Source organism: Peromyscus maniculatus, chromosome 11 (genome assembly GCF_049852395.1).
Source record: "Peromyscus maniculatus bairdii isolate BWxNUB_F1_BW_parent chromosome 11, HU_Pman_BW_mat_3.1, whole genome shotgun sequence".
Classification (NCBI taxonomy): domain Eukaryota; kingdom Metazoa; phylum Chordata; class Mammalia; order Rodentia; family Cricetidae; genus Peromyscus; species Peromyscus maniculatus.
Genome location: NC_134862.1, coordinates 94060427 through 94074405, shown reverse-complemented (window position 1 = coordinate 94074405; position 13979 = coordinate 94060427). Strand labels below are relative to the sequence as shown.

The following is a 13979-nucleotide window of genomic DNA, read 5'->3' as shown; positions in this document are numbered from 1 at the left end:
AGTCCATTTACAGGACTTTGGGCTTCCTTCTGGGAACACTAGCGAGCCTTTGGCCTTCAGGGTCAGGTGGTCGAGTGTGGGAGCCCGTTCTGGGGTTCCTCGTGGCTTTACCCAGCAGGTCCAAATAGAGGATGATCAGGACCACGGGCCTGAGTGCAGGTGTCTGAGATGGTCTGCACTTGGCTGTGCTGGGGGAGGAGGTCTTTTGCTCCACCCCTTGGCGTCTCTATAAAAACCCTGGACCAGAGACAGTCCGGGCCCGTTGGAATAGGTTCCAGGCCCTCTCGAGGCTATCCTTTATTTTCTATCTGTTTATCTCCGCAAGATTCTCCGCTATAAATACTTCTATCTAATATTTCCTGCTGCTCGCACTCAAGAAAACTCTGGGAAGCTGTGGGGGTGGTGGGTAAACGCCCCACAGAATGGCGCCCGAACAGGGACTAAAGAAAAAAAGGGGCTAAAGAAAAAAAGGGACTAAAGAAAAAGGGAAAAAAGGGACTAAAGAAAAAAGGGACAAAAAAAAAAGGGGGGACTAAAGACAAATGAACAGGGACTTAAGACAAAGTAATAGGGACTAAAGATAAAGGAAAATAATAGTTTTATTACAGAGTTTTTGGTGAAAGTGCTGAGTTAGCCCTGCCAGTGGAAAGGCATGCCGGTGTTATGGAATATATATATTTTTATATATATATATTTTTGGTGAGGCGGGGGTTTTATCCTCGAGAGAAAAGGAAAGCGGACTGGAAGGATGTCCGATGCTGCAGCGAAATTCTCTTCTGTCAAAATTTTCTATCTTCTATCCCTTTCTCAATTTCTATCTGTGATAAGTATAAGATATAGGGTAGTAATATAGTTTAGGAAAAACTTAGAAGTATAAGATTATGTAGGAAAAAATAAGTAAGGCAACTAGACAGAAAAACTCAATTTTCTAACTTTGGGGGCTTTGAAAGCAAACTGGGAAAAAAATCTTTCTTTGGGCTTTTCGGGTAGTAAAAAAGCTCTTCTTGGAGCTTATGGGGAAGGAAAAGTTTCCTATGGAAGCTTTTGACCTGGGGACAGCTGAAAAGCCAAATCCAAGCAGCAGGAGAAAGTAATTTCTCCCTGAAGCAAAAATGGGGGTGTAAGAAGTCAAAGTTTAAAGTTGGGAAGTTTTGGGAAAAGTTGGTCTTTCTCCTGGGGGAAAAATCTTTCTCTTAAACTCTAAAGCTTTTCTTGAAAAATTTGGGGGAAAAAACTCTCTTAAAAAGCCTTAATCTATCTCTCTTAAGAAACTTAGAAACTAAAGCCTTTCAAAACTCGCTCTCTCAGAAGGACAAAAATTAGAATCACCTGAAGATATTAGTATGGGGACCACCTGTGATTAGCTCTAAGGGAAAACAACAAACTTAAGACAGCAAAACCTAAGTTCTCTTTCAAGCTTTAACAATCCTCCCTGCAATGCAGGAGGCAGGGACAAGTTTCTAAAAACCTCTTCTAAGCTCTGTCTCTTCAAGCTAGTAAAAGACAGTGGGTCAGAGTACCCTAAGGGAAACGCTTGGGGAGAGTGTGGGTGAAGAGCTACAGAGAGCCCAAAAGGGCTGGAAACTTTACCAGAGAAAAGCAAAAAAGCCAAGCTTTTCAGTTACAGCCGAGCTGAGGCAGCAAAGGTTCTGAGTGAGCGTTTCAGAATGAAAAGGTGCTCCTCATCGTCTTATGCAAAGATTCCCTGAAACTGTTAGCATTGTATCCTCGCTTCTGAGCAAAAACCCAGAGGCGACTGGCCAGCGTCTCTGAGTTGGAGTGCATTTCGGGGATACTAGGGTTCCTGCAGTTGTAAACTTCCTGGAGCACAGAGCTGAGGCAGGAAGGTGCAGGACCCAGGGGAAGATTGCTAATGAACAAACAAAGCTAAAGCCGGTGTAACGGCACAGTTGTCCACTTTCCTACAAGTCCCGGTTGATAGGTCCACAGCTGCAAAAAGAAATCTGAGAAAAAGCTTTCCTATCAGAGTAAGGACCTTTCTGGGAAAACAGTAAAGCTGAACTATCTGAAGCAGTTGTGCTGCTGAGTCAGAACGCTGTCTGGGGAAAGAGCCCAGCCAGGGCAGAACAGAATTATCCAGGGGTAAAGCTTTCTTTTCTGTCAGAGAAAGCATCTCTTTGAGAAAAGCTTTGTTTCAACTGACTCCCGATGAAATGAGGGAGTGTAGCCCTGAGGGGTGATTGCCTCTGGCATAAGCTCTGTCCTTGAGCACCCAGACAAGCAAACACAACCCACTGGGGGACTGGGCCAGGTGAAGGCCTGATGAGGCAAAGCACCTGTTCTAATGGGAGTTTAGAAACGGCAAAAACCTCCCTTGTTAGATTTTCAGTCTGTACGCAAACCACACAGACCCTGAAAACAAACGGACAAAAAGCCCCTACCTTCAGTAGCAGGGAAAGCCGCCGCTCTAGTGTCGGAAACTGTTTCTGGGGTAGAGGGGATAAACTGAGACCAAACTGGGAACTGTCTGGGAGAAAGACTCTGAAGAAACAGAGAAGGGACATAATCCTCCCCAGAAAATATGACCTGACAAAGCTGCTAGAATTTGAGGCAGATTCGGGGGGAGAAAAAAAAGCCCCTACCTCCAAAGGCAGCTAGCAGAAGTACAGAGCTGCAGATACCTGAAGCTCTGCATCTGGGGAAGGAAGGAACAAGCAAAATGAGATAAATCAGTGGGAGAAAATCTCTGAAGGAGCTATGGAAAAGCTGTTACAAATGATCTTGTTTTTCACTGACTGGCTAAAACAAACACAAGCCCCGAGGAAAGTTGCTATCAGAAATGCCAGCCTCAATGCCGGCTAACGAGGCAGGTGCGGTTCTGATCCAGGGCCAGTGTCAAGTGAAGTTGAGACACCTGTTAAAGCCAGCTGAGGAGACACCAGAAACATCCCAATGTCCCATAGCTGAAAATGTAAAATGCTTGTTCAAATCTCCCATTGCAAAAGCAAAAAACTTTGTTCAAACCTCCCGGGCAAGAATTTGTAAGCAAGTCTAGTAAAAGAGAACCAGTTGACTCTCAGACCCGAAAAGAAATATGGGAAATGATATAAGGGACTGATATTATTATGGACTGATATAAGGGAAATGCATTCTGGGAAAGGTAGTTTTTCTGCTAAAGATGGCAACATTGCCCTGAAACACGTTTGTCAGCTCGAAAATACATTCATTGTAAAATTAGAATACAGCTTTTAAAAGAAAAAGTGGAAAAGTCGTCTAAGGGTTTAAGTGTCAGTTCCAATGAAAAATTGAAAGGATATGGAACTAGGTGCTTCGTGGTTTGGGGCACCGTTGGTAAAATGCCTTATTTACCCTAATAGCTGTGCAAAGTTTTTACGGCAATTGGATGACAAAAAAGCTACCTATAAGAGCAAACGAGTCACTTTAAAATCCTTAAAATACCACCTAATAGCTGTGCAGTTTTTGGTGAAGAGCTTTACCAGCAGCTAAATATGGTAATTTCACCCTCAGTGTGAAGTAAAGTTTTTCAGTAGAGCAAACCAAAAGTACTGCTGTAATAGAAACATTTGTTTGAATTGAAGTTCTTAGGGGAGCCATTATGAATTTGGGTGAAGGGACAGCCTCTAGTTAAAAACTATCTACCGCTGACAGTGCATCTCTGCCGGTCTGGAATGGCTGCAAGAACTGGCAACTTTAGAGTGTGGTTTCGTCCGGAGAATGTTACAATCCCCTAGCAACAAGTATCACAACTCTATAATGACAACACTCACTAAATCCCAGTGCTTTATAACAAAGCTAACTATAAACTGTAAACTTTAGAAATGATGTACGTACTTCCTGTCTAGTTAAGAGAATCTTTCTAATAGAGATGGTGATAATAATTAAGAGTAAGAAATAGAAAAATGAAAATAAGATACGTGAGTTTATAGAAATTATTCTGTCTTGTTAGATCTGTGTTAAGAAATCTTTAGGTGTTTGCTAAGTTAGATATATGCTAATGGTAGCCTATATAAGTGTGTAAAATAGATCAATAGAGTTCCTTTAAGAATATAAGCTTGTAAGAAGTATCTAAGGTAGTCTTAAGACATGTAGTAATAAGCTTGTAAGATGCTAGTTGTAAATGTAAGTTTAAATAAGAAATAAGATAAGTAAGAAGTATCTAAGGTAGTCTTAAGACATGTAGTAATAAGCTTGTAAGATGCTAGTTGTAAATGTAAGTTTAAATAAGAAATAAGATAAGTATATAAGAATTAATAGGAAATATATTTGCTAAAGTAGTTCTATAAAGTATAAATAAGTAGATGTTAATATGTTGTATGTGAGTTTGTAAAAACGTGTAAATGTTGAATATGAGTCTAAATGCTTTGCAAGGCAAAAAAATGTTATATGTGAGTTTGTGAAAAAGTGTAAATGTTAAGTGTGAGTCTATTAATGTATATGGTGAAAACACCTGAGACACAGGAGATAGTGTCCCAGTAGACTGCAAAGTAGGCAGTCTAAATGATTTCAAAAGCTCCAGAAGCCGCTAAGAAGCTAAGAATGGCGGATGCCAGAACCAGCACAAGGCATCCGCGGCTGAGATCCATGGAATATCAACGCAGCACAGAAAAACCTGAGCTAACAGCAAAAACGGTGCGGTTTAAAATATTACTATACTAAAAAGGTCTGTCTGTGAGAACAAAAGTTGCAGAGACGCTTGTTTGAATAAAAATTAACTGCAAAAAGTTTTGGTTGAAAAACGTCTCTTCATATTTGGAAGTGAAAGCCTGATACCAGAATTTATTTCTTGTTTGAACTTTTTGAACTTAAAATGAGATAAAATTACAAAAACATTTGGGTTATGGATTTCTTCAAATTTGGAAGGCTAGTACCAATATTTATCATTTGAATTTTGGTACTTAAATGAAATGAACAATAGAGATTTCATTGCAATGGGACAATTTTGAGCTTACTTATAGTAATGACCTAGGAACAGTTTTCTGGAACTGTTTAAATGAAGAAATGTATTTCTACTTAGAATCAAGATGCAATTTTGTATATGCGTATATGCTTTATTAACTGGTAGTTCATGAATTGTTTTGTGGAACTGTTTATGTAAAAATGGAATTACTTATGGAACTGGTTTTGTGTTACAAATGGAACTGGTTAAACAGAAAAGTTTGGGTTTTCTAACTAGGCTTGAGATTTTGCTTAAAAATTATAAAGAAAAGGAGGAGCTATGAGATTGAATTATGTTCGCAGAAACCTATTGATGTTAATGCACCCTGGCTTTGTGGAATTGAGGAAATGTTTAAGTTTGTGTATACATCGAAGTTTTTCCTATGTTCTGTTAACAAGAAAATTCAAATGAGTGAGTTAAAGTTGTAAGACGGAGAAAATTGTTAACTATATATAGCACCATATATGCTAATTCTAATGGTTCTGTTAAGAGTTTGCTTTGAGTTGTAAGATTGAGAGAATTGTGACTATGTATAGCAATATTTATGTTAACCTGTTAATGGTAATGATGAAGCTAAGGGATTCTTTAAGTTTGTAGTCGCCTTAAGAGTTTTGGTTTAGAAAGGGCTTGAGGCAGCTAAGACTGCTGTGGTCACCTTGGACCTAATTCAAAAGAGAAATGCCATCTATATCATCCTCTACTCCCATACTGGGAGGTGTAACAGCTATGGAGATTGCTGTAAGCCATTAATAGTTATTTTTTTATATATTAAGAAGGGGGGACCTGTGGGAGCCCGTTCTGGGGTTCCTCGTGGCTTTACCCAGCAGGTCCAAATAGAGGATGATCAGGACCACGGGCCTGAGTGCAGGTGTCTGAGATGGTCTGCACTTGGCTGTGCTGGGGGAGGAGGTCTTTTGCTCCACCCCTTGGCGTCTCTATAAAAACCCTGGACCAGAGACAGTCCGGGCCCGTTGGAATAGGTTCCAGGCCCTCTCGAGGCTATCCTTTATTTTCTATCTGTTTATCTCCGCAAGATTCTCCGCTATAAATACTTCTATCTAATATTTCCTGCTGCTCGCACTCAAGAAAACTCTGGGAAGCTGTGGGGGTGGTGGGTAAACGCCCCACAGTCGAGTAGATGCATTCAAGATCTGATTTATTAGATAATTTACTATGATTTCAAACATTTATTTGGTCTGACTAATAGGATCATTTTAGGCTGTTTTCGTTGGTGATAGAGTGTTGAGGTTAAGGCATCTGCAAGCAGAGAGACCAGTCAGGAGTCAGAGGACAGCGACAGTGTCCTTGACAGTTGAAGCCACAAAAGCCAAAAGAGACCAGCTTTGGAGTGCAGTCTGATGTGGAGCTGATGAACAGAACATCCTGTGTTAAGACTCAAGGCCGCTTCAGAGAGCTTTGATGTGGAGCATGTAGGCCAGTGTTTCTCTGACTTGATGGGCAAAGTGGTAGCGGGGGGAGTGTTTGGAGGGGAGGAGTTCAGACTTGGGCAGGGGAGGAAGATGCTGGTTAATCAGAGCAAAGCCACCAGCACGGGGTCTGGAGCTGGTGTCTGGTCTGTTTCTGAGGCAGGTGGATGGCTGTTGAGAGGCTCTGAGAGATCTCATCTGGCCACCTCTGCTTCCCCCTGTGAGGGAGAAACTGCAGCTGTCACCGTGAGTACATGATGTGACTGCTTCCCAGGGAAACTGTCTTCCTACAGCCTGATAATCAATTCACCTTCCTTTAGTTTTTAAAAAATTACATTTATTTGTATGTGTGTGTCTTAATTTCTAACGTACGATTAAAAACGAAAGAGACTTCCATATTGCTTTATTTTATGTTTGTTATTGGTACTGGAGGTCAGGCCGGGTGCTGCTTCTATGAATCATTAGACCTCTAAGCTACACTCCAAAGATTTTCTATTATTGATCAGATTCTCCTTTCTGACAGATGTACTATATTAATGCTGTATTTTTTCCACATGACACTGTTTTAACTATGTTCCACCTTTTTGTTTTGAGACAGACTCTCTTGAGTAGCTTGAGCTGCCTCAGACTCATGATCCTTCTCCCCCTCAGAATACTGTCATTGCACACATGCACCACCATGCCCAGTATGTCCACGGATTTCATAAGCTCATTGTATTTAAAATTGTACCTACTTGCATTTTAAAAGACACTGACTTATTTGCATGTGGGAGGGCACATGTACCACAGTGTGTACATGGAAGTCAGAGAACAAACAGCTTGAGGGGTTAGTTCTTCCCTTCCACCGTGGAGCTAGAAAGACAGGAGTCAGTGCCATGTGGATCAAGAGTACAGGACTGATTCTAAAAATGGAAAACTAACCCCTCCATGCCTGCCTGGAACCCTGTCAAAGGCCTGGGAGTCAGTGGGGATTTGGTCTTGTTCCTCCTCAGCCAGTGTGGTCTCGCCTCCTTTCTCCTGCCTGGTGAGCATTTCCCAGGTGACAGAAATGACTCACGTTGTCCATTGTGAAATCTCAACCAGGTTTCCTGACTTCGCTCTCAAGTAATACCACCCCAGCCCCCAAAATTATGTTCTAGCCCTTTAACATGATTTTTGCTTCCTAGAGAATGTACATAATGTTATAATTTAGTTTCCACTGGAAAAGGAGGCTTGTTTCCCGTTTACTGCTGTCTCCTCGGGACCTGGAACACTTTTTGGCTCAGAGTAAGAATACTGAAATAGGAAAATGAAAGGCGCCGTCTCAGTTACTTTTCTGTTGCTGTGACACAACACCATGACCAAAGCAATTATAAAAGAAAGTTCATTTGAGGCTTACAGTTTCAGAGAGTGAGTCCATGACCATGAGTGTAGTCATGGGGAGTGTAGGTAACACACACACACACACACACACACACACACACACACACACACACACACACACACACACACACAGAGAATATATCTATATTCTCACTCATACTGGGATTAAACCCTGGGGCTGTGTGCATGCTGGAAAAGTACTCTACTGCTGAGCTACATGCCGAGTCCTCTTTATTTTTCGGTTTTGAAACAAGGTCTCACAAGTTGTGTGGGCTGGCCTTGCTGTCACTGTAGCTCAGGCCTTGAACTTGGGATCCTCCTACCTTAGCCAGTGGCCTCCATAGAAGCTGTGATTACAGACCTGTGCCCCTGGCCTGATCTGGGAAGGGTAACTTAGCTGCCGGTGCGCCTGCTGATGAGGCCTGCTGTTGAGGGAGGGCCCTGTTAGTACCAAACATTTGAGCAGCGAGACATTCTATCTACTGGGTGCAGTTCCAGTTCTGCAGGGGCCTGTGCTTCTCGGCAAGTGTGAGCGACATGTGCTGCATTGTCTGTGTTAATGTTTCCATAAGTATAATCAAAGTTTCCAACTGACTTATTTACATTCTGGGGTTTAGAAGGTCAAAAGAATTTCTTTAAAAGGTACAATGGGCTGACAGTCTTCCCCCAACTTGACAAATAGTGAAATTTGGGCATAATGGTTTTCATGTTTCTTGTTTGATTTTTTTTTCCCCCTCGATAACATTTATATTGTGAAATTCAAATATTGGTTATTTCTGTGTAAATATAGCACATTAATTAGTAGAGTTAATTGGTTATTTTCTAGAAATACTATAAAATTGGACTTGATGCTTTAAAAAGAGTCAGATTATGAGCCGTGTGTTTTCTGGATGGTGATTGTGCTTTCATCCCTGCAGATTTTGAAAGACATTGCCAATCGATACCATATGATGAGAGGCTCCAAAGTGCATTTCGTGCCTGGCTGGGATTGTCATGGGTTGCCCATCGAGACAAAAGTGTTATCAGAGCTTGGTGTAAATGCTCAGACTCTTTCAGCCATGGAGATCAGAGAGAAAGGTGAGCTCCATTTTCATTTAAGTGAATCTGTGACTGCTCGACCTCCTTCTAAAACCAGGGCTCTGCCTGTAGGAGGTCTATGTTGTCGGACTTTCTCTGGACTGTCAGTCCCCATATAATGACACAGACTTCTTATTAATTATGAAAGCTTTAGCTTAGGCTTGTTCCCAACTAGCTCTTACAACTTAAATTAACCTGTTTCTATTAATCTACGTTCTTCCGCATGGTCTTTACCTCTCCTCCATTCTGTATGTCCAACTTCCTCTGTGTCTCGCTGGCATCTCCTGTGCACCTAGATTCTAACCCCGAGTACCTCTCTTTCCCCGGAAATCCCACCTATTCTCTTCCTGCCTAGCTATTGGCCATTCAGCTCTTTATTAACCAATCAGAAGGCTCCTTGGCAAAGACACATCTTCACAGTGTACAAAAAGATTATCCCACAGCATCTGCCAAAGGGACTTTGCTTTGTTTTGGTTACAGTGAGACCTGTTGGATATTTACTACTTTACATCAGAGACAATTCCTTTTTTTTTGTTTTTTTGAGACAAGGACCTCTATGTTTACCTCAGGTTGACCCCACATTCTTAATTGCATCCTCCTGCCTTGGCTTTCTGAATTCCAACATCATTGGCATGAGCCTCCATGGATACCCAGATTTTCTTTTTTAAATTGACTTTTGTAAGAACCCAACCAGAAAGTTGTTCTTTGACCTATTAGTGTGTGTGCACACATGCAGACACACACACACACATACACACACACACACACACACATTCACACACACACACACACACACACACACACACACACACACGCAGACACACACACACACAGTACAATAATACTACTATTAATATTATAAGGAGTAATGTGGAATATTTTCCAGTTTTATTTATTTATTTTTTGAGATAGAGTTTCTCTGTGTGGCAGCCCTGGCTGTCCTGGATCTCACTCTGTAGACCTGGCTGGCCTCGAACTCACAGAGATCCACCTGCCTCTGCCTCCAGAGTGCTGGGATTAAAGGTGTGTGCCACCACCACTTGGCAAAATTCCAGTTAGTTAAAAAAAAATTGTTCTGTATTTTGGGTACTTTCAAATAGTCTGTCTGCCAAGAACTTTTCATACGACTGGGCATATAGCTCAGTAGGAAGAGGGCTTACCTGGCATGGTGAGGCCCTGTGTTCAGTGCCCAGCACTGCAGGTCCTGGGAGTGACAATACATTCCTGGGCTCTTGGCTTTAGGGGGTCAGAAACAGCTACAGAGTGAGTCAGAGGCCAGCCGGGGTAAACAGGAGTTCTTCCGTCTAACTGTGCATAGCACCTTCACTTAGAGAAGCATGTAACAAGTCATGTTTGAGAATATAAAGTCAGGGTTGGGGATTTAGCTCAGTGGTAGAGCGCTTGCCTAGCAATCGCAAGGCCCTGGGTTCGGTCCTCAGCTCTTGAAAAAAAAGAAAAAAGGGAAAAAGAAAAAGAATATAAAGTCAGCCCAGTGGCTTAGAATCCTGTCACTTGGTAACCAGCAGCAGGAGGACTGCTGTGAGTTTGAGGTCACTCTTGGCCATATAGTGAGTTTAGGCCAGGCTGGGTTTTTCAAAGGCTTTTTCTTTTTCCTCCCTTGTCTTTTCTAGCTAGATCATTTGCTAAAGCAGCCATTGAAAAGCAGAAATCGGCATTTGCTCGCTGGGGAGTGATGGCGGATTGGAATAACTGCTACTATACGTTCGATGGGAAGTACGAAGCCAGGCAGCTGAGAGTGTTTTACCAGATGTATGAGAAGGTAATGAAGTGGTTTTTTCCTTCCCGGTGTAGTAAAGCAGGTGTCACAGAAGTTCGCCTTGAGGTTGTCGTGGTTAGTTCTACTGCTGTGATGAAACACCCGGACCAGAGGCAGCTGGGGAGGAAAGGGTCCAGCGAGGGAAGCCAAGGCAGGGATTCAAGCAAGGCGGCAGCCTGGTGGCAGGAACTGAAGCGAAGGCCTTGAGGGTGCTGCTTACCGCTGGATCAGGGCTTGCTCAGCCTTTTTCTTACACACCCAGGACTACCTGGCCTTGAGTGGTGCCACCCACAGTGGACTGGGCCCTTCTACATCAACCATTAATCAAGAAAATGCTTTATAGACTTGCCTACAGGCCAATCTGGACGAGGCATTTTCTCAGTCAATATTCCCTCTTTGCAGATTTATGTCAAGTTGACAAAGTATAACCAGCACAGGTATCCTATCTTTGTCTTTTCTAGGGCTTGGTTTATCGATCTTACAAACCGGTATATTGGTCTCCCTCATCAAGGTATGTATTCTTTGGTAATTAAAAGGTGGGGAACATTTGTGAAGCTTCCGCATGTTATGTATTGATACTTTAAATCTCAGGACCGCGCTGGCCGAAGCAGAACTTGAGTATGATCCTGAGCATGTTAGCCGGTCGGTCTATGTGAAATTCCCTCTCTTGAAACCTCCTCCCAAGTTGGCATCTCTTACAGGTGGGTTTAGCCAGAGCTTGAGTTTGTTAATGGTCTGGAATTGTTCTGGTTGCTAACATATTTACAACTTTCCTCCCTCAGATGGCTCATCCCCTGTTAGCTTTTTAATCTGGACCACCCAGCCTTGGACAATTCCTGCCAATCAGGCTGTGTGCTATATGCCAGAAGCAAAGTACGTGGTTGGTTATATCTCTTTATTTTACCCACAAATAAGACTTGGGTTAAATTTATTTGACTCTCATGACCCTTTTAACATCTAGTGAATTATCCCTTAGTTAAGTTTATGTGGCTGTTCCTGCACTCTAGAATAGATGATGATCTATTTGAAGACCTTTCAGCTGTGTTGGGAAAGTGAAACAGATGTGAAGTCTGGAGTGCTTCGTAAACTACTCTCTGACCTGGAAGTTGATTTTTCCAAAGTGATGTCATTTAACTGTGGATGTCCTTCTGCGTGGTGGGTGGTGCTTGACTCTGAATTTCATCTTCAGGTATGCTGTTGTGAAATGTTCCTCTTCTGGGGATGTCTACATACTGGCTGAAGATAAAGTATCACCTGTTGCTTCTACCTTGGAAACAACATTTGAAGTTATTTCAACATTTTCAGGTGAGGATTTATAGACATTGTCCAACTATCAGTCATTAAAATATTGGGTTGATTGGCATTTAGTAGTTTCTTGGATATTCCCCATTGTAAATTATAGCACATATGACATCTGTGTTTCTAGAGGAAAAAAATAAAGAAATATATGTAGTTTTCTTGTTTATTTCAGACTCTTGCTATGTAGACCAGGTTGACCTCAAACTAGCTCACAGAGATCTGCCCGCCTCTGCCTCTCAAGTGCTGGGATTAAAGGCATGTGCCACCGCCACCTGGCCTCTTAATGGTTTTCTCAACCTCCAGGTGTGGATCTGGAAGGTGGTACTTGCAGTCATCCTTTAATTCCCGATAGAGGGTCTCCTCTTTTACCTGCCACTCACGTGACTCTGGCCAAAGGAACAGGATTGGTTCACACAGCCCCAGCTCACGGTATGGAAGATTACAGCGTAGCATCTCAGCACGAGCTCCCTATGGTACTGTTCCTCTTTTTTCCTTTAATTAGTCACCTTGCAGATTGAAAATGATTACTCCTAACTAACATCTTTGTTTCTTGGTAATAACAATTTTTGTCATCATAGTTAAATTGTGAAATGATTACATTTATACAACATCCTAAAACACTATTAATCCATACTAATTAAGAAAGTTCCTAGAATTAGCACAAAATCAGAACAGAATTAGACCTGAAGAATACACATTATTACGTGAGGGCACTTTTAAAATATCCACAGGCCATGTTTAATTGTGTGCCACTTGACTGCGCTTGGAGATGTGCAGTTTTTACTCATTGAAAGTTTGGGGCAACCCTGTGTTGACCAAGTCCAGCACAAATTTTTAATTATTCTTATTTATTTCACATGTGTGGATTTTTTTTGCCTGCATGTATGTCTGTGTGCCATGTGTGTACCTAGTACCGTTGGATGCCAGAAGAGGGCATCGGATTCCCTGGAACTGGAGTTATAGATGGTTGTGAGCCACCAGATGGGCCAGCACCATTTTTCCAACAGCTCAGATCATCCTTAATAGTTTTTAGCAAAAAAGTATCTTGTAATTGAGGTAGGTACATTTTTTTCAAAACACACTGCTTGTGCACACTTAGTAGCCGATAGTGTAGCATAGGCCTGTTTCTTATTTCCACTAGGAAGCTGAGTAGTTGGTGCAGTTGGCTCTGCTTGCTGTTGCTTTCCTGCCGTTCACATTTTTTTCCACAGTGGTCTCAGCAAACCAGGATACCCGTGCTGAGTGTTGAGTCACATAGACACAGTGCTCTCACTCCCCGAACAGTGGCAGGTAGATGGCAGTCAGCAGTTGGAGGCAGTGGTTAAGCTTTGCCTTTCTAAATTCCTAAGCTTGTTTTACACACTTTACTTAGCAACTTTTACCATTTGGTTAAGAAGGGCGCAGGTGAAGAATGGTATACTTGGCCAGTGACCTGAGAGAGACCAGTTTAAAATGTTTTAGAATACTTGTGCTTTTCACTATTAAACTTTAGGAATGTACTTTAGTGACACATTTTGTCTTTGGTAGTTTAAATATATAAAATTCCGGAATCGCTATTGACTGAGGAAGAGATACCTAGATTTTTAAAGTTGAGATAAGGCAGACTTTGTAATGAGATGCTTTAAATACGTTGTTTTATCATAGATGCCATAAGGTAAAGTGTCTCAATGCTTGAACTGTTCAAAATGGTCCATTGTAGGACTGTTTAGTGAATGAAGATGGAGTGTTCACTGATGCTGCAGGCCCTGAGCTTGAGAACAAGGCTGTACTTGAAGAGGGAACAGATGTGGGTAGGTATCATCTGTTGATAGCCCACTATGTTTCTGGAAGGACCAATAGCAGCACCCCTCACCTCTTCAATCAGACCCCACACTTCCAGTCACAGTGAACCTCATTTGGTTAGCCATATGGTTCCAAATGAAGCTTAGGACCTAGTGTCTTTTGTTTCAGATCTGATCCAGTTGTTTATGCAAATATAGACAGTCAGCGGAAGTGATGGTCGTTTGATGGGGAGGTGCTCCAGAGATCGTCAGCATGCTGCCTTTGTGAAGGGATAGAAATCAAGCTTGGGGTAGATGGTGCCTGGGAATCAGACAGACCCCGCTCTTTCAGCAAGCTT

General features: G+C 42.1%; 1 protein-coding gene and 1 long non-coding RNA gene across 2 annotated transcripts in view; both read left to right on the top strand.

Moving 5' to 3' along the window:
- Iars2 (isoleucyl-tRNA synthetase 2, mitochondrial) overlaps positions 1–13979 on the top strand; it is a 46214-nt gene that overhangs the window by 2743 nt on the left and 29492 nt on the right. The window contains exons 3-10 of the mRNA XM_006972061.4: positions 8625–8784; positions 10416–10564; positions 11023–11072; positions 11153–11262; positions 11344–11434; positions 11751–11866; positions 12164–12333; positions 13560–13650. Of these exons, the coding sequence (XP_006972123.2) occupies positions 8625–8784; positions 10416–10564; positions 11023–11072; positions 11153–11262; positions 11344–11434; positions 11751–11866; positions 12164–12333; positions 13560–13650 (937 nt within the window). The remainder of the gene's footprint in view (positions 1–8624; positions 8785–10415; positions 10565–11022; positions 11073–11152; positions 11263–11343; positions 11435–11750; positions 11867–12163; positions 12334–13559; positions 13651–13979) is intronic.
- Positions 3997–4197, top strand: LOC143267857 (uncharacterized). Its single transcript, XR_013043486.1, has 2 exons — positions 3997–4052; positions 4144–4197. It is a non-coding gene; the product is annotated as an uncharacterized LOC143267857 (long non-coding RNA).